This window comes from Xylaria bambusicola (genome assembly GCF_022495145.1).
Source record: "Xylaria bambusicola strain CBS 139988 unplaced genomic scaffold F5B22scaffold_21, whole genome shotgun sequence".
Classification (NCBI taxonomy): domain Eukaryota; kingdom Fungi; phylum Ascomycota; class Sordariomycetes; order Xylariales; family Xylariaceae; genus Xylaria; species Xylaria bambusicola.
The window spans coordinates 277,018-294,274 of NW_025953574.1; the positions used below are offsets into that span (position 1 = coordinate 277,018).

The 17,257-nt window shown below is 49.8% G+C and overlaps 6 protein-coding genes across 6 annotated transcripts in view; 4 read left to right on the forward strand and 2 right to left on the reverse strand.

The window, feature by feature from the left end:
* Positions 1-160: 160 nt before the first annotated feature.
* F5B22DRAFT_607200 (permease family-domain-containing protein) lies at positions 161-2,405 on the forward strand. Its single transcript, XM_047974970.1, has 5 exons — positions 161-767; positions 827-936; positions 991-1,471; positions 1,529-1,653; positions 1,704-2,405. The coding sequence occupies exons 1-5, from the start codon at positions 423-425 to the stop codon at positions 2,035-2,037; spliced, it is 1,395 nt and encodes a 464-aa protein (XP_047830700.1). The 5' UTR covers positions 161-422; the 3' UTR covers positions 2,038-2,405.
* F5B22DRAFT_188502 (ubiquitin carboxyl-terminal hydrolase) lies at positions 2,402-4,017 on the forward strand. Its single transcript, XM_047969475.1, has 3 exons — positions 2,402-2,787; positions 2,850-2,863; positions 2,945-4,017. The coding sequence occupies exons 1-3, from the start codon at positions 2,766-2,768 to the stop codon at positions 3,893-3,895; spliced, it is 987 nt and encodes a 328-aa protein (XP_047830701.1). The 5' UTR covers positions 2,402-2,765; the 3' UTR covers positions 3,896-4,017.
* Positions 4,018-4,419: 402 nt separating this feature from the next.
* On the reverse strand, positions 4,420-6,028 carry F5B22DRAFT_188493 (uncharacterized protein). The gene is made up of 3 exons (XM_047969474.1): positions 5,456-6,028; positions 4,835-5,399; positions 4,420-4,768 (listed from the first exon to the last, which is right to left on the reverse strand). Exons 1-3 carry the CDS (start codon positions 5,664-5,666, stop codon positions 4,744-4,746), a joined length of 801 nt encoding a protein of 266 aa, XP_047830702.1. The 5' UTR covers positions 5,667-6,028; the 3' UTR covers positions 4,420-4,743.
* Positions 6,029-8,610: 2,582 nt separating this feature from the next.
* On the reverse strand, positions 8,611-11,650 carry F5B22DRAFT_188764 (CASP C terminal-domain-containing protein). The gene is made up of 3 exons (XM_047969477.1): positions 11,253-11,650; positions 11,019-11,186; positions 8,611-10,954 (listed from the first exon to the last, which is right to left on the reverse strand). Exons 1-3 carry the CDS (start codon positions 11,359-11,361, stop codon positions 9,015-9,017), a joined length of 2,217 nt encoding a protein of 738 aa, XP_047830703.1. The 5' UTR covers positions 11,362-11,650; the 3' UTR covers positions 8,611-9,014.
* A 251-nt stretch (positions 11,651-11,901) lies between these two features.
* F5B22DRAFT_607214 (uncharacterized protein) lies at positions 11,902-16,353 on the forward strand. Its single transcript, XM_047974971.1, has 3 exons — positions 11,902-12,209; positions 12,286-15,908; positions 15,981-16,353. The coding sequence occupies exons 1-2, from the start codon at positions 12,065-12,067 to the stop codon at positions 15,741-15,743; spliced, it is 3,603 nt and encodes a 1,200-aa protein (XP_047830704.1). The 5' UTR covers positions 11,902-12,064; the 3' UTR covers positions 15,744-15,908; positions 15,981-16,353.
* A 442-nt stretch (positions 16,354-16,795) lies between these two features.
* The window catches only part of F5B22DRAFT_188703 (uncharacterized protein), a 1,113-nt gene continuing 651 nt past the window's right edge, over positions 16,796-17,257 (forward strand). Inside the window, exon 1 of the mRNA XM_047969476.1 lies at positions 16,796-17,087. Coding sequence (XP_047830705.1) covers positions 16,979-17,087 — 109 coding nt within the window. The 5' untranslated portion in view covers positions 16,796-16,978. The remainder of the gene's footprint in view (positions 17,088-17,257) is intronic.

The following is a 17,257-nucleotide window of genomic DNA, read 5'->3' on the forward strand; positions in this document are numbered from 1 at the left end:
TTTGCCACCATGGCATACATCATTGCCGTTAATGTAGGTATCGCACTTCCAAGTCTTGTACGTACAGTCTCCTAACTCTTACCTAGTCAGCAATTCTCTCAGATTCTGGAGGTACTTGCGAATGTCCAGAGGGAACCCAACCCGGCTGCCCTGGCGACATGTCCATGTCAATGTGTCAAACCAGTGAGTCCTCATACTGTCGCCAGACATATCCTTGAATAACGCGACTTCTTCTAACCCTCAATTTGCAGACCTGAAGCGTGACCTAATTACCGCGACCGCAGCCTTGGCCGGCCTGTCAAGCATTTTGTTCGGATTCTTTACCAATCTTCCTGTCGCTCTTGGGTTAGTACGCCTATCCCACGATTGGGACCATCTTTGATTCGGACTCAAATTTTGTCTGACTTGATTCTAGACCAGGCATGGGACTCAATGCCTATTTTACGTACCAGGTTGTCGGCTGGCGAGGTTCTGGCCCTATACCGTATCGTATTGCACTGACTGCTATCTTCGTCGAGGGGTTCATCTTCATGTTTCTGGCGCTTACAGGAATGCGACAATGGCTGGTTCGCATGATACCAGCTACTATCAAAACTGCCTCTGGTGTTGGTATTGGACTTTTCCTTACTGAGATCGGCCTGTCCTATTCTGCTGGCATTGGCGCAATTACTGGAGGTTTTACCACGCCATTAGCCATTGGTGGTTGTCCCCCTGAAATGCTAGACAGTAGTGCCGAATGTAGCGGAAAGATTATGGCAAACCCTGCTGTATGTCTTCAATCATCCTAGCTACACTTTTTCAAAGAAGAAGCTTACCTGTTTGGCAGATGTGGATCGGAATTTTCATCGGGGGGGTTTTGGTCGCCTTCTTGATGGCATTCAAAGTCAAAAGCGCCATTATTATCGGCATTGGATTGGTCTCGATTCTCTCTTGGCCGTCAGTCTACTCCTGAGCCCTGATGTGTATGAAGCTTTTGCTCACTAGTTCTAGTCGCGACACATCCTTCACATACTTCCCGTACACAACAGAGGGAGACAATCGGTACGAATTCTTTCGACAGATCGTTGCGTTCCATCCGATTGAAACAACTTTGGCGGTACAGGAATGGAACCTTCAAGGGACAAGTGGTGCTCAGTTTGCACTCGCCCTCGTGACATTCCTCTATGTTGACATCATCGACTGTACCGCTACGCTGTATTCCATGGCCAAATTCTGTGGCGTTGTTGAAGATGACGGTGACTTCCCTCGCTCCACGATTGCCTATTGCACTGATGCAGCATGTATCTCAATCGGCTCGTTATTCGGCTGCTCGCCGGTCACTGCATTCATTGAGAGTGGTGCAGGAATCGCTGAAGGTGGCCGCACTGGTCTGACTGCAGTTTCCACTGGGTTCTGCTTTCTCATCAGTCTCTTCTTCGCACCGATCCTCGCCTCGATCCCGCCCTGGGCTACAGGCTCAACACTTATCTTGGTAAGTTTAAACTCCTAATCTCCTGTGACAGAGGACTAACGCAGAGCTTCGAACTAGGTTGGCTGCCTCATGATCCGCCAAGTGACCAACATCAATTGGCAATACATTGGCGACGCCGTTCCATCCTTTGTGACTCTAGCATTCATGCCATTCAGTTACAGTGTCGCCTACGGTCTTATTGCGTATGTGACCCAACACTATGAAACTGATGTTTTACTAACAATTATGCTAGTGGCATGATGGTATACATCGTCCTGAACACTATGATTTGGGTTGTAGTCAAGTTCACAGGCGGGAAAGTAACGCCGGCCAACTGGCAGTCAAAAGAAGTTTACAGCTTCGGTTTTGGAAGACGAGATATGCCAGGCTGGGTGAGATTCCTTCGTCGCAAGTTCTTTGGTGCCGAAGTGGTTCGAAAGGACGGCATAGAGCTCGCCGATTGTGACAGTACCATCAATCACGAGTCACGCAGCGGGTCGGCCGAGGGCAAGCCTTTACAAATCCTCTCAAGCCGACCTCACCCTCACGGTCGCCATATCGACTACGATCTTCCTTCCCTCGACTAGAAAGATCGGCAAGATGAATCGTTGTGATGTGTCTGTTGCAAGGTACAATAATTGATGTAGAGGGTATTTGCCGTGAGAAACAAAGAAAAATATATTGTTATTGTGGTCAGTGCTATACATGATATCAAGGAGAATGAAGAACAGAAAACAGCTGGCATAGATGAGAGAAAGCCACAGGTAGCTGAAGTCCAGCAGGGGATATATATTAAGTATCAGAGGACGGAGCTTTGACCTGGCTTGAAGGAGACATATGTGGCTCCTATGATAATGTAGTTTCAAAAGATATAACATGGCAACTAGCGATTTTCGCCATAATCACGTTGGGACACTGTCTATCCTCACTTGAAGTGGCTGTTTGATTTCTATATAGTTGAGATATTATCGGGAGAAGTTCCTGGTAAATCATGATGATTGCTGACTGTCTGTCTTATCTTATCGCCTTCCTGTGCCGCAATATCGAGTGGGGCAACTACCTAAGGTATGGTTAGCTCTTTGCGCCTGTACCTATGTACCTGCCTGCCTTGACATCACTGAAGACAACTTCGCAATAGCTACGTGAACTTTCTAAAAGCAGTCTTCCTAGTAACGCCGATAAAGTCAAGCTGTGTTCGCACCCAACACTGCCACAAAACAGCTGTATATCCCATCTTCGCTCAAACTGCTGTCTATCAATCGTCAGGTTCTCTACAAACGGCGGAGTTGCTATTCAGCAGGTCTGAGAGAGGAAGATGAGTGGTGGTTGGAATACCAGTGAGCAGCATGCCAAGGTCTCGCAACATGGACCGATCGAAACGCTAATCACCTGGGTACAGTCGAGTCAGACGCGGTATGCCGCCCGTTTCCCGGATCTCTTATTCAACCCGGAACCGTATTTTGATCTAGATGAACTGACCAGCTCTCGAGATAGGGTGTCTTCACATTCCTCCTGAACAATCTTGGAGCCAAAGATGTCCAGTTTGAGGAGCTGCTCACCTTAGAGCCCGAGGTGCTCGCCGAGTTGCACCCGGTCTACGGCGTCATATTCCTCTTCAAATACCCCACAGATGCACCCTATGCGGCGACCGACAAGCCGCTCGACGGGACGTTCGACCACGAGGCGGCGGAGCGGATCTTCTTCGCCGCGCAAACGATCCAGAATGCGTGCGGCACGCAGGCGCTGCTCTCGGTGCTGCTAAACAAGGATAAGGAGGGCGGCAGCAGCGAGAGCGGTACCGGCATCGACATCGGCACGCCGCTGCGCGAGTTCCGCGAGTTCACAATGGTGCTGCCGCCCGAGTTCCGCGGCGAGGCCCTCAGCAACAGCGAGCTGATCCGCGACGTGCACAACAGCTTCGCTAAGAGCAGTCCCTTCGTCGACGAGACGCAGCGCACGAGCGGCGAGGCCGAGGACGCGTTCCACTTCATCGCGTACACGCCCATCAACGGCACGCTGTACGAGCTCGACGGCCTGCAGCCCGCGCCTATCAGCCATGGCGCCTGCGCGGCCGACGAGTTCCCTGCGAAGGTCATGGAGGTGCTGCAGCGCCGCATCGCGCGGTACGACATGTCGGAGATAAGGTTCAACCTCATGGCTATGGTGCGCGATCTACGGGTGCGGGCGCGCGAGATCGGCGATGCCGAGGCGCTTGAGCGCGAGGAGCAGAAGAGGCGCGACTGGCAGTTTGAGAACGCCCTGAGAAGACATAACTTTGTGGGCTTCGCGGGGGCTGTTCTGAAAGGTGTTGTTGAAGACAAGCTTGCTGAGGGAGGAGACGCGGCGTACGAGAAGTGGATCGAGGAAGCGAAGGCGAAGACTAGGCAGCGCCTCGAGAATAAGCGGAAGGGAGGTGGTGATGGCGATGTTGAGATGGGGGGATGAAAACTGACTTATGGGCGGGGAGGTGTTGTCTGTTGTTCTGCTTCCGCTTTTTTTCGCTTGGGATGATTGGACCGGGGGGCCTGGCATAGATATCGTCGACCGGAGCTTGGTATTGGTAGATAGAATGAAGAGACATGACCGCGGACTTCTGTCAGTTCTGGGAATCTGCGATAGCCTTGCTTACTTCTCTTGGGAGGCATAGTGAGATAAAAAGAAAAATGATGTACTCGAGAGATATGCCTGATGCTAGGGTCGGGTCGAACTCAAGGACATCGCTATTCTAAGTATATTTTATTTCCGTCTCCCATAAGCGAACAAAGAAGAGCTGGCCAACATGCGCGCCTACATATATGCATACTTAGACAGCCAATGAGATCCAGGCCAAAAGTCCCGAACTTCTTTCGCATTACCAGGTATCCTGGTCATGGCACCTTTTACTTTATGTACTACTCACTTAGCTTGTTCACGACATCCATCTAGGTCGAGGTCGAGCACGAACATCAGACAGGAATGAAAAATTGTAAGGGGGGGGGGAATAGAAAAAGTATATTCGAAGAAGGGGAATCAATATAAAAAAAGGCAAATAGTTAAAAAATAAAGTTTCCGCACAAAACGCCCTAATGTTCTCCTCTCTCTCACTTCCTTCGTGAGTTTTCTCATCTCATCCACATTCATATCGTGACCAGTGAGTAAGGAGGTGGGGTGTCTTTCTCCTCTACACCCCTTTGTTCCCATTATGCACGTTCCCGAGTTAAGTAAGGGGATTCTCGGTGCGTGTGCTGTATATATATACGTCTTATTCCTGGTCTCATCGTCCATTTCTTTCTCTGTGGTGGTGTTGTTTGTATTTAGGTAGAGCCGTAGAACCAGTATCTGTTTTATCATGGTCAGCTTCCTCTTCATGGAATTGAGATGTAGCGTTCTTAGTCGGGTACTTACTCAGCCGCGTATTCTACCGTGAACGCGGCGGGCTGGCCCTCGCATGTGGCGGGGGAGCTGCCGCCGGCCGTCTCGACGCGGAAGACCTGGTGCAGACCGCCCGTGGCATCCGGGTTGGCGGCAAGACGCAGCCAGGGCACGGCGATCTCGCCCTTGCGGCCCTTGGGCGCGTCGGCAGGGGCAGCGGTTGCGTTGAGCTTGGAGCAAGGGGCCTCGCCGATCTGCTTGCGCTTCGTGTCAAGGTTGAAGAAGGGCGTCGTCGAGTTGGTGAAGAAATGCTTCCCTGACACGATGAGCTCGGTGGGCCCCATCTTCTTCGAGTTGTCGTCGGAGAGCGGGCTGTAGGGAAGGTCGAATTGCAGCGCCAGCTTGGGGAGCATGTGCAGAAGATCGGGGTAGGCGGCTGCTATGCATGAGGCGTCGAAAAGGGTTGCTACAGCGCCGTTGGCCGTGGGGGCCTCTGTTGGCTTGCTGGCATCACAGGTATAGTTCTGCGTGCCACGACCGATAGCTACGTGCTTTACTACGAGCCCTGAGTCTGGTGTTGGGAGAGGGTTGGCAGCCACTGGATACAAGTGTCAGTGGTGACTTTCTTCTATTCTTGTCGTGGGAAGGACTTACAGGTTGGAATCTTGGCCTTGGAGATGTCACATTTTGGTATGCTCTTAGACAGCTTGGCGATATCGATCTTCTGCGCCAACAGGTTGAAGTAGTCTGCTACAGTCTCATGTCCAACGGTATTGGTGAGCCCCGGGTGAAGAAGTGGCCAGGTTGGCGCGGCGAAAACGGTCGAGGCACCCAGGAAGGTGGCTAATATTGTTGAGCCGTACATCTTGATTTCGGGGTTGAAGTGAGGATGACAAGGTTGAAGTTCTTAGGTAATAAAGATTGGTCCGGAGAAAATTGAACTGTTTTCCTTGACCCGTTTCTTCCTTGTTGTTATAGTATAGGCAGATTGATATCTATACTATGCGATTTGAGATCGTGCTGAAGGAAAATCCCAAACCCAATCAGATAATACCCGTTCCCAGAAGACAAGAATAGAAAATCGAGAAGGGAAAAAGGAAATAATTGGTTTGAAGAAGAGCAATGGAAGGAAAAGAGAAGTAGGAAAAAAGTGAGAAAAAGGAAATGATCCCCCAGAGGTATAAGAATGAGGCTGTTTACGCGGGTGGTGGAACAAGAGAGGTTCGTCTGAGAGGTCGAGTGTAGCCGTCTGTCTTAATATATTGAGAGCGGCAGTGGCTGGTCTCTCCCTCACAGGCCACAAGCTACTGTACTTAGACGATCAACCAACAGTAGCATCGACACAACCCTGCTTGCTGCCGTCCATCCCGGGCGGCAGAGAGCATGGGGAGTGGACATGATCTCGTGTAGCTACGCTGAGAGCAGAATGGCGGGAGAACTAAATTAGGTACCACGAGAAGATACTGTTGGCGTTACTCCATGGGGCTTTGCTGGAAGGGGAATGGCTACCTCGTCGGCTGACAAGCCCGACGTGAGAGGCTCCCAAGTTCCCAACCAACACCAGTTACTGACCAGTTAACCGCCCTACTATGGATGCACACAAGAGCTGGTTGCAGCGGGCAGGCGAGGGCAGGGAAGAGCAGGACCACCAGACTCCCGGACGAGGTCGGACAGTGTGGAGAGGACCCGGCACGGATGCTACGCTAGAACGGTCTCCTCGAGCTGGACAAGGGTCGCTCGAGAGAGGCGATCTGCAGCTAAACAGCTAGCCAGGACTCGCCAGGTAGCTTGGCATGGGGTAGATGTCTGTTGCTGTCTGCGATTGGCCGAGACGCTCCGCGCAAGCGCCGTGGCTAGCAAACACCAAAGACCCTTGTGCCGATTCTTTTGAAGCTACCGTAGAGATATCCATGCGCAGATACGACTCACGACGGTAGCTGCTACGGTATCATTATCAAGATAGGTAGGTAGATCATTGCAGCAGCGGGTCGCAGCGGCAAACGATTGCTGCCCATCTGCTGATACTTACATAGGTATCTCCACAGCAGCTGACGATGGAGGAGGTTGTAAATCGTTTCTGACGACAGCAGTATCACTTAATCGCCCATGTTATGATGGCTGTGTACGAACAGGTGTGCTGCTGAATACGAAAGCGGCGTGAATTACGTTAGTCACAAACATAGAGAAGCGAAAAATAAACCGGAGTTTCGAATATCCGACGGCGGTGTCACCAGAAGGTAATCATTTCTACTGTAATACCTACACTAGACCTGGCTGTGTATCTTGTATTTGGAAGTGAGATGAGAGCAGCAAGAGGCAAAAGAAGATGCGCATACCTAGATCAAGTTTGGCTTACCAACAACAAGGGTCCACTATCTAAGGCTTTACATGAAATGATGACCTAATTTAGCCCGTCATCTCGGTGTGTGAGTGTGATGCCAAGAGGTTAATTAATCTAAATAGCCACGGCAACTTCTGTGCTCCGAGAGGGTGGTAAGGCGGTAAACACCAGAGGAAAGGCAAAAATAGAAACAAATTAGTAGAGATCTCGGTTGAATTTGCCCGCGCTAACGTTCGTCCAACGCAGCAAATTTTGCTTGCTTGTCATCCAATCATTGCGCTTGTGGAGAGGCGGCAAGCCGATAGAAGGCAAATTGGTTTATTTCCATGCGTCGTTTCTCTTGACCGTTCAAATGGACTTACCTACTCCACTGGACTCATTTTCTGGAATAGGTAAGTGGAAGAAGGCGTGTGTATACCTTTTATACGCGCTGACGCCGATGTTAGAAACTTGGATTCTTATTTCCGCATCATACTCTTTCCGGCAGGACTCGATAATGTAGGTAGATGGAGGATAGGCAGAGGCAGTACTGTCTCAGATGTCGTATTGGTATCATCACACAGCGTCTCGCTTCGTCCCTTTCTCCGGAGAAGTAGGAGTCTTAACATCAGTATTCGGATGTATGCAGTCAGTCCCTTGTTTCGCTTCCATGTAAATCAATTAGAGCCCGATCGTGTGAACACAATGAACCAGCCTCTGACCCGACCCTACGTGTCGGCGATTAAGAAAGTTGAACATAAAGTCGGCATATAAGGTATCAAGAGACGAACGCTACAGCTCTCTGATTGGCCGCTGTCTTTCCCGACTCTGTCAGGGCAGCATGTCGCGACGTCACGTAGCAATAGACAAAGACACTCATCTCACAGGTCTGTCGTAGATTTACCAAATGGATCAGATAGGCAACCAAATGTGCATCACCTAGAAACATGGTTCTCAAAGCTTCGTCATCAGACATCGCGCCTTCAAGGTCCAATACACTGTACATTCCTCCCATGCCCACGAGACAAGTAAGTAGCTGCTCTTGGGATGGGGGGCACAGCGTTTAAATCTTAGCCTGCGCGTCAAATGATAAGACCATCTGCATAATTGTAGGGATCATCCCAGGGCCAGCTCTGTCTACTTACATCAGGGAACGAAAGGTGGAGTTTTGTCGACCATTCAGTTTTACCAACCAACCCACTGTCTAACTAACGGGGCGAGCTGGGCAGAACTCCCCCGCCAAAGCGAATCAAGCCGCTCCGTGTGGTAGCAGCGGGATCTCCCTCGCCTCCTCTAGCAAATCGTCGACGTTGGAGCCACTCCGTCTTGGCGCCGCATGCTACCCAAGCCTTAGTCTTCATTTAAAGATCGAGCCAATACATGTGAAAGTGCCTGGGTCGTTTTGGTGTTGTGGAGATGATGAAAAGGCCTGCTTGTTATATATCAATTTCTAGGATTTAAGATTCCATCTATGCGGTGGTTCGCGATCCTGTTAACGGTTGCCTGTTCATAGTCGAGTGCGCGCGTGGTTATCTAGATGCGTAAGCAGCGTGCTTGTCTCGTGTCTTCTGTTGATGCAGTTTTCGGTCCAACGGTTTCTTGGGGTGGCCTCTAGTCAGAACTAGAAGCGGGTATGCCAGGAAGAGAGGATCGGCTGGATGAAGATATTCTGTGCAAGATGGTACAATTACAACTTCTCTAATCTTGAACCAGCGTGGGGACTACCTCCCTCAAAACGCTCTCGCGGATCCCGGCACAATCATAAGTCTATATACTAAATCAGAGGCTGCGCATTCTAAATAACCAGCTTGTAGCCTCACAAAAATACATATACATACACATATAACGTCATCCATCGGCTTGGAAATATTGGAACATAATGTTACATTGTCATCAATGTCCATTAAACCCTTCTTGTTGCCAGTCTCCTTGTCTAATCGCCTGGCCATTGGACCCAAGCCTACCGCTGCCCAGCCCTCCAGCGCCCGCGGCGGCGGCTACACCTGGGCCTAGATTATGTGTGTACTTCTCGGCATCTGCCGTGCCAAGCCAATATAGCGAGAAGAAGACCAGCAGATGTAGCGCAACGCAGTAGGCCGCAAATAAATTCCTACTTGTCCTTGACGCCAACACCATCCGGGTGACTGTGTATACCACCCTTTCTGGAAGGCTCATTCGCTTGTATGCCCGGGCCGACTCTCGCCCTCTAAACGCGGCGAAGGGTGATATGTTGGACTCATATGCCTTCCTGTACCGGTCCATCTCGATGCCAGGGCTGCCTGTGCCCCCTATACTCACGGTAGATGGGTTGGGATTGGACGAGTAGGCTGCTGATGACGACGACGCCGAAGGTCCGCCGCGGTTGTACGTAGATACGTATCGCGTCTTTTCATAAAGTTGCAAATTGTCCTTCTGTAGTGCAGCGATCTCTTGTCTCAGCTGGGAGACGGTGCGGTGGCTCTCAGACAACTCCGTTTCAAGTTGGGAATTGCGTTTCTTGAAGCGATCACGCTGTGCTGTGATCATGGGAAGAATGCCAGAGCCCCCGCCCAAGGGTTCACCACCTGCTGTGCGAGGATCGAAGCCGGAAATTATGGATGACGTTGGTGAGGTTTTGCCGCCTCGTCTTCCTGGCGCGATCGATGGAGTATACCTAGTGTAGGTGCCCGCCACCGATGCGCCAGACGGGAATGCATTCTGACCCTCTGATTGGAGATTTGCGAGATCATTTTCTAGCTGAGTGTTCAGATTCTGTGACCTCTCCAGATCGGCGTTCGTCCTCGACATCTCTTCTTGCATGCCCTCAAGCCGGTTTTGGAGGTCATGGTGTGATACTCGGAGAATTGTAAGCTCATCGCCGAGCTTCTTATTTCTCGCTAAGAGTAGCTGTTCCAAAGTGTCCCCCTTCGCCTTGGCGGTCGAGCCATTTGAATCTGTGTTCGCTAACACATCATCATCATCCCCTGTCGAGAATTCAATACTCTTGAGCACTTCTAGTTCTTGCTTAACGTCGTCGTAATCACTCCACTTCTGGACTTTTGCTCTTAAGGTATCGCGCTCCTCTGTCAAAAGGCCGACCTCTCGTTCTAGACTACGTAACCTCGAGTCAATGTCCCTCTTGAATGCTTCTTTCTCAACTCTAGCTTGGTCAAGCTTGCGTATGAGAGAAGAGTTTTCAGACCTCATTCGCATATACGACGGATCATCTTCAGGAGATGACGCCTGAGTTTGTACCTGTGATTTCGACTGCGCGAGCTCTAGACGTAACTGTTCATTACGGGCTTCCACTTCGGCGAGTCTTGCACTAGTTCGTTCTAGGTCTGAATGAACCATCTCGAGTTCCGCGCTTGTGACATGTCCGCCATTTCCTTCGGCATCAACACCTTCGGAACCTTTCAATCGCTGTGTGACCTCATAACTGGCCTTGATTTCGTTGATCAGCCGTTCCTGGCTCTCGACCTTCTCCTCTAAAGCCTTTTCCTTTGCCTCCCAGTTGTCTTGCTTTTCCTCGAGCACAGCTGTCCATGATGATTCTACCTCCTTCACTTTCGAGTCAAGGTTATTCTCAAGTTGCTTACGGTTCGCACTTTCAGATTGCAATCGCGACTCGGTTTCCTCAAGCTGCGAAGTCAAGCTTGCAATATTTTCCTGTAGATGCTGATTCTCCTCCGTTAGTTTCGGAAGCGTGTCCTCAGACACAAGCATGGAGTCGACAGAAGCTTCGAGCAGTGGGTATGGGTCTGGCGCATTCTCTAAGGCTGAATAGACCTGCAAGAAGGCGCTGTTCGTGGCCTTGGAATGGTTGGTAAGTAGATCGATAAACGTTTGGTAAGCTATATCAAACAACCATTAGTCGGACGAGGATGCGATCAGTGGCGAGTCAACCTGGCGACGCACCCTTGAGAAGGCTCTTATACTCAGTGAGCTTCGTCGCATCGTCAAGCTTTCTAAAGTCTTTAGTTTTCTGGGCGAGATCTTTTCGCTGTACGGTAGAATCACGCTGGTATGCGACGATATCGGATGCAGTGTTGTCGAGGGTCTGAATTAGGGTGGACAAGTCAATGTCTGTCGATTAATCAGTCAGCATGGACGACAACTCCCAGCAGGAGGGCATTGGCACATGTGACGCACTTCTCCATGCAGATATGGCGTGTTGAAATTGATTTGTATTCTCATTGCCCGATGACGGGGCCGTAGGCTCGTCGTTCTGTTGCGATATTACCGCGTCAAGGTTATCCATGGCGGAGGATTAACTCAGTCGTAGGCTACGGGAGCTGGAGGAGTTCGAAGAGCTTGAATAGCTAGGGGCGGTGGTCGCTGCCACACTCATCACATCATCAGGAATTGACACAAGGCAATTCTAGAGCGACTCGGCCGCTTTTCGTTGATTGAGTATGTGGTTTTGTTGGTGATCGGATGGTTCAGGCGATAGTCATGGGGATGATACCACGTATTTAGACCGAGGAGACTGAACTCGTGTTTCGTTCCTGAAAGGCTGAGCGAGCTGGACTGGACTGGGCCGGCGCTCCTCAGCTAAAAGAATACCTCCCGTAAAGTACCTACCCTGCTAGGTACTGGCTTTACCTAATGCAAGGCACCTAGCGAAAGGTGTCCAGGTCCTGTAGCACCGCTAGCTAACACCGAATAAGGCATTAATTAACACCCTGGAGGCCCTCAAAGTTCCATTTCATTGGCCATAAGCTTACCTAACTGGTGGCCAGAGGTGGCCTAGGTAAGTACTGTGCCGATGTGCCTTCAATCGTGACGATTATCTACCTCATCCCCAGCCTCACCTCTACATCTCCCACCATATCTCTATCCATACAGTATCCCCTTTATCAACACGACTGTTGTACAATCGCTACAGCCAGCCACAGCTACTGGTGCAATCGTGCTTTGCATTATGACTGCATTCGAGGCTTTATGATGTTGTCTATCCAGCTATGGCTCTAGACGCGCATAGCAATATAAGCTCCCAGAGCTTCCCAGGAGCTGGCCCCTACGTCCTGCGCACCCTATTCGCAGATGTGCCGCTCTCTGAAGACGGTTCTAGAGACGATATTAAGATCAACTGCGTCGAATATCTGGGTGCGCCACTCACATCATATTTTACCTGACCCCCAGACCCGGCCATGTACGCCTTGACTAATCCAAGGTGCACCAGATCGCAACCTCTACGTGGGAACATCGGATTCAGAGCTTCTTCACTTCTTCCAAATCCCCCCAGACCCCGCCGATCATTCTGATGTTCCAACTTTCATCCTCGCATCGCGACTCCGGCCTACTTTCTCAGATCCAGCTGGTGCACCCAATCCTTCCCGGCCTGGTGTACAAGAGATATTGCTGCTCCCTGGTGTTGGGAAGGCGTGTGTTCTGTGTAACTCAACCGTCACCTTCTACTCCCTGCCAGAGCTTAGCCCTGCATTTAATGGGCTTCAAGTTAAAAACTGTGGTTGGATTGGTGGGGTGGATCTCAACCAGGATATCCAAGATACTAACGGCGCCACGATATTGTTGTCTTTGAGTAGAAAAATACAGGTCGTGAGGATCGGGGAAGATGCTCGCGTTATAAAGAAGATCGAGTTTACAGGCAGCAAGTTGTCCGTGAGGAGAAATACCATTGCCTGCGTTGCCGACTCGAGGAGCTATGCCCTTTTAGAAATCGAACGCCAACTCAAGATTCCTTTGATGTCGATCTCATCCCTAGATGAGGCACAGCCCGGAACCATTCTTGGTCAGGCTCAGGATATTTCCGCAAGCAGCGGTGGCGGTCTGTTACGGAGTAATTCATCCACTCAAGCCCGCCCTCAGATAGAAACCCCCGAGACACAGACGCACCGGAGAGGCACAAGCTTAGGGAATCTCATCTCAAGTGTCCGAAAGCAGGAACAGTATACCGTTGATGCCGAGGAACCTGGCAGTCGGTCAGCAACGCCTCCACAGCCCGCAGTCAGCCCAGGTCCTCCAGAGGGAGCATCTCCGGTTCAGTCAGCTGCTCCTGATGGAGCAGTCGAAGCTCGATCAGCTAAGGTTCATGCGCCCGGGCCTTCTTTCCTCAAACCACATATAGTCTCACCAACCCCCGAAGAATTCCTTTTAGTGACAGGCACTAGTCCGTTGGAACCCGGTATTGGGATGTTTGTAAACACGGAAGGAGAACCAACTCGTCCTACCATCGAGTTTGATCGCTATCCTAGGCAAATAGTGGTCGATGGAGGATCCCTAGATATGTCAACTTCTCGTCCGTCTTTGGGCCCTGAAGAAGAGAGGTTTGTTCTTGCCTCACTGAGTAAGGAACTAAAAGACGGTATACACTATGGCTTAGAGATCCAACGCTGGGATGCTGATGCTGCAGAGGAGGAACCGATAAAATATTGGCTCGAGCCCAACCAAGACAGCACTACAAAAATCAAAGTGCCCCAGTCACTTGGAATCCGATCACTGCTAGGAGCTGACGGCATATGCTCCCAAGAAATTGTTGACCGACTTTGCAGACGTAGATTTGCTCCGTTCCACTCCGGCACTGTAGAGCCCTCTTCTGTATCACTTAAAAGTGTCGATTCACGAACAGCATCATCAATGGAGAGGATGTCGAGGGAAAAGGAGCTCTTTGACAGAGATAATGATTCCCAAGATGATGAGTCCCTGCCCGAAGGGTGGCAGGCAACCCGCAATACAGAGGAAGTGGAGTTTGCTCGCCGGCTTGCAGGCATTACGGCTCGCATGGCAGTTTGGTCCGGCCCCTATATCTGGTGGGCTGTGCGCAATCCTCTGATACTCCAGCTAGACACCCAACTTGCGGCGACTAGTTCCATGTCAGACGAAACCTCTGAAAAACGGCGAGAGTTAATCAAAATCGTTAACTCATTTCGCGGGCGTGATGCTAAATCAGAGCTAGAATTCTTGACTTTCAGCTATATACGACAACAGGTAGGAATTCTGCTATTGATCAGCTTCCTAAAGTCTATCAAAAACTCCTTTTCAGAAGCCGAGCTTGAAGCTATGGAAGAGGTTTTAGTTGACAGTCAACTTGATCCTCGTGTTGTACTGTCTATTGTTCCTGGGGTGCGAAATGAAGTGATTGAAACACGGCGAGGAATATGGATCTTTGGCGGCGTTAAAATGACAGCTGAAGATTTCATTTCAAGCTCTGATTTTGATAATAAGAGCCAATCTACCTTGAGTACACTGAATCAGCCGGTTCTTCAGTTCCTTAGACGCTTCCTTACTACTTGGCGACGGAAAAAGGGGTTCGGTAGCGTGCCTGACGAGAGCGAGGTGTTTCGCACCGTTGATGCCGCTCTTCTTGCCGTATTGCTTGAACTAGATCGGCATTCACCTCCCGGTCTACCCAAGAGCCGCTCAGTCCGTACCGAATTGTACGAGCTGGTGGACAGCGGAGTTGATTGCTTCGACCGAGCAGAAACTTTGATTGAGTCGTACCATCGGCTTTTTGTGCTTAGTAGACTCTATCAGAGTAGGAAGATGGCTCAGGAGGTACTTGAGACTTGGAAACGCATCATCGAGGGCGAAAGAAATGAAGGCGGCGAATTTCAAGATGGCGAACTCCGCGTGCGCGAATATTTGACTAAAATCAGCAATCGAAACCTTGTGCAAGAATATGGCATCTGGTTAGCAAACAGAAACCCAAAACTTGGTGTTCAGGTTTTTGCAGACGACAAAGGCAAAGCTGCCAAGTTTGAACCAACTTATGTTGTCGAACTTCTCCGGGCGGATGCCCCAGAAGCTGTCAAGTATTACCTCGAGTTTCTGGTGTTCGGCAAAGGACATACAATCTATGTCAATGAGCTGATAACGTACTATCTCGATGTTGTGGTATCACAATTACAAACATCATCTGAGGCTCGGGACGCTATACTTTCGACATATGACGCATATCGGGCACTACAGCCGCCAAAACCTACGTATCGGCAATTTTTAACAGATAATGCCCCGGCTAATGACGAGGCATGGGAAAGTCGGTTACGTCTCCTCCAGCTTCTCGGTGGCAAATATGAGTACAACTCCGTGATGATAAGAAATCGAATCTCTAGTCTAAGTAGTGTCGCCGATGACTTGCTGGTACCAGAGACAATCATTCTTGATGGCCGAGAACGAAACCATGAGAATGCCTTGCGTCTTTTAGTCCACCACCTTGGAGATTATGACACAGCAGTAGCGTATTGCTTCCGTGGTGGCGCAAGCGTTTACAGTATTTACCAAGTTGAGAAACAAAGCCCCTCTCCAGTAAGCCCTGCAGGCGCGAAAGCGTCACAACGGCGAGAGAGCGTAACACCAACGCAAACTGAGCAGGCCCGACTATTTCGATCTCTATTAGGGGAATTCCTTCAGCTCCAGGATATCAGCGACCGTGTAGAACAGACAAGTCTACTCCTCGAAAAATTTGGCAGTTGGTTCGATGTGACCGATATACTATCAGTAATACCAGATAGCTGGAGTGTAGATCTGGTCGCTGGATTCTTGGTGAAGGCACTTCGACAAATCGTTGTTGAGAAGAACGAAACTTCAGTCGCGAGGTCCCTAAGCTCTGCGCAGAACCTCAGAATTCAGCACGATTTGATCGTGAAGATTGAAGAGAAAGGGCCGAGCATCGAGAGTTAAAAAATGGAATAGCAGTCACCCCGCCATCTGGGAAACAACATTTTCCAATAGCCGATCTAATCCAGCGTTAATAATTCTTGAGTTCAGTGTATTCCTTATCCTCCCACCTGTGTAAAACTCCGAAGCTCGCGATCTCAATATGGTCAAAATCGTCTAAACCCTTTGGTACACTTTAGCCCCTCCTTGTACATGTCAACATCATTCTAATACTAGTGCAAAACTCGCTGCTGCAAGCAGCAGAACAGGTCGCGAAATCTTCGTCACCTGACTGGCGACTATTATCATCACACATACAGTGGTCGCCGATCCCTCTTGTCATCCCATTCTGGTCACTGCCGTACTCCTTCGGGCCTTTATAACGGCAAACCACATCAGCTATAGGCCTGACGTGGAATACTGAAGTTGGACATTAAACGAGCGCTTGCCCAGTTCTCGGGTGGTGCAGCATCATGCCCAGACTTCTTGGTGGCACTTCGCGTCACTTCTTTACTCTTTTGACTCACATGGGATTGGATAACATCATGAAGAAACAAGTCCATAACAATACTAAAAGTAGACTTACCAGCTCTAGACAGGCTCTCCTCGGAGTGTCAAGTTTAAAGCACCGAGGTACAAACATTCCGTATCCTGAGCCTGACGAACCATGATCATGCGTAGTGGAAAATATTGATGCTGATATATAAAACTAGGAGCTTGTACAGTATATGTCAGAGCCTACTTCTGTTATCTCATGTACAACATCACCATCCAGCATAATACCACCACCCTACGAGCCTATGTAGCACAGCAGTCCGTAAATCACAAAGTCAAATTTATGAAGTTTTATCATTTCCGTCATGTGAGCGAATTTGAACGGCTGGTGGTATAGGGCGCGTTTCATAATATTGTATTGGTATCTTCATGCAGCTCTTACCCCTAAACGACTAGTATGTACAGGTGTCACTGCTCTTGGCAACGCATAGAATAGACTCCCTTGCTTGGTGATTCCCAGGATTTGGTGACCATGACTTCAGAGAGTTCACTAGGAGTAGCTTATCCGCCGCCATGGAGCCCATGAACTGAGATATATCTGCCCCAACAAAATCACAGAATACCTAGTCCTAATCGAATAGGCCGATACAAGAGGAAATTTCGACTGCCCTACTTACAGCATTGTTTAAGTTTTAAGCTATTATGCACAACATTTCCTTAGCATCATAGCTCGACTTAATTACTTCTACCATCACGCCGTCAACATGGACACCGGGTTGAGAGCAAACACAACTATCACCGTCACAACGGACGTCCTCCCTCATAAGACTTGTGATAGCCATTTGAACTGTGACGGGCCGTCTCTGGGGCAAAGTACGTCTTTTTGTTTCTTTGCCTTCAATCTTATGGTCTCCTATTTCAGAATACTTGTGTGTGTGTGTGGGGGGGGGGGGGGGGGGGGGGGGGGGACAGGAAATAAATTTTTTTAAAAAAAATGAAAATTATTTCCATTAAAAACCCCAAACCCAAAACCTACCCCACAA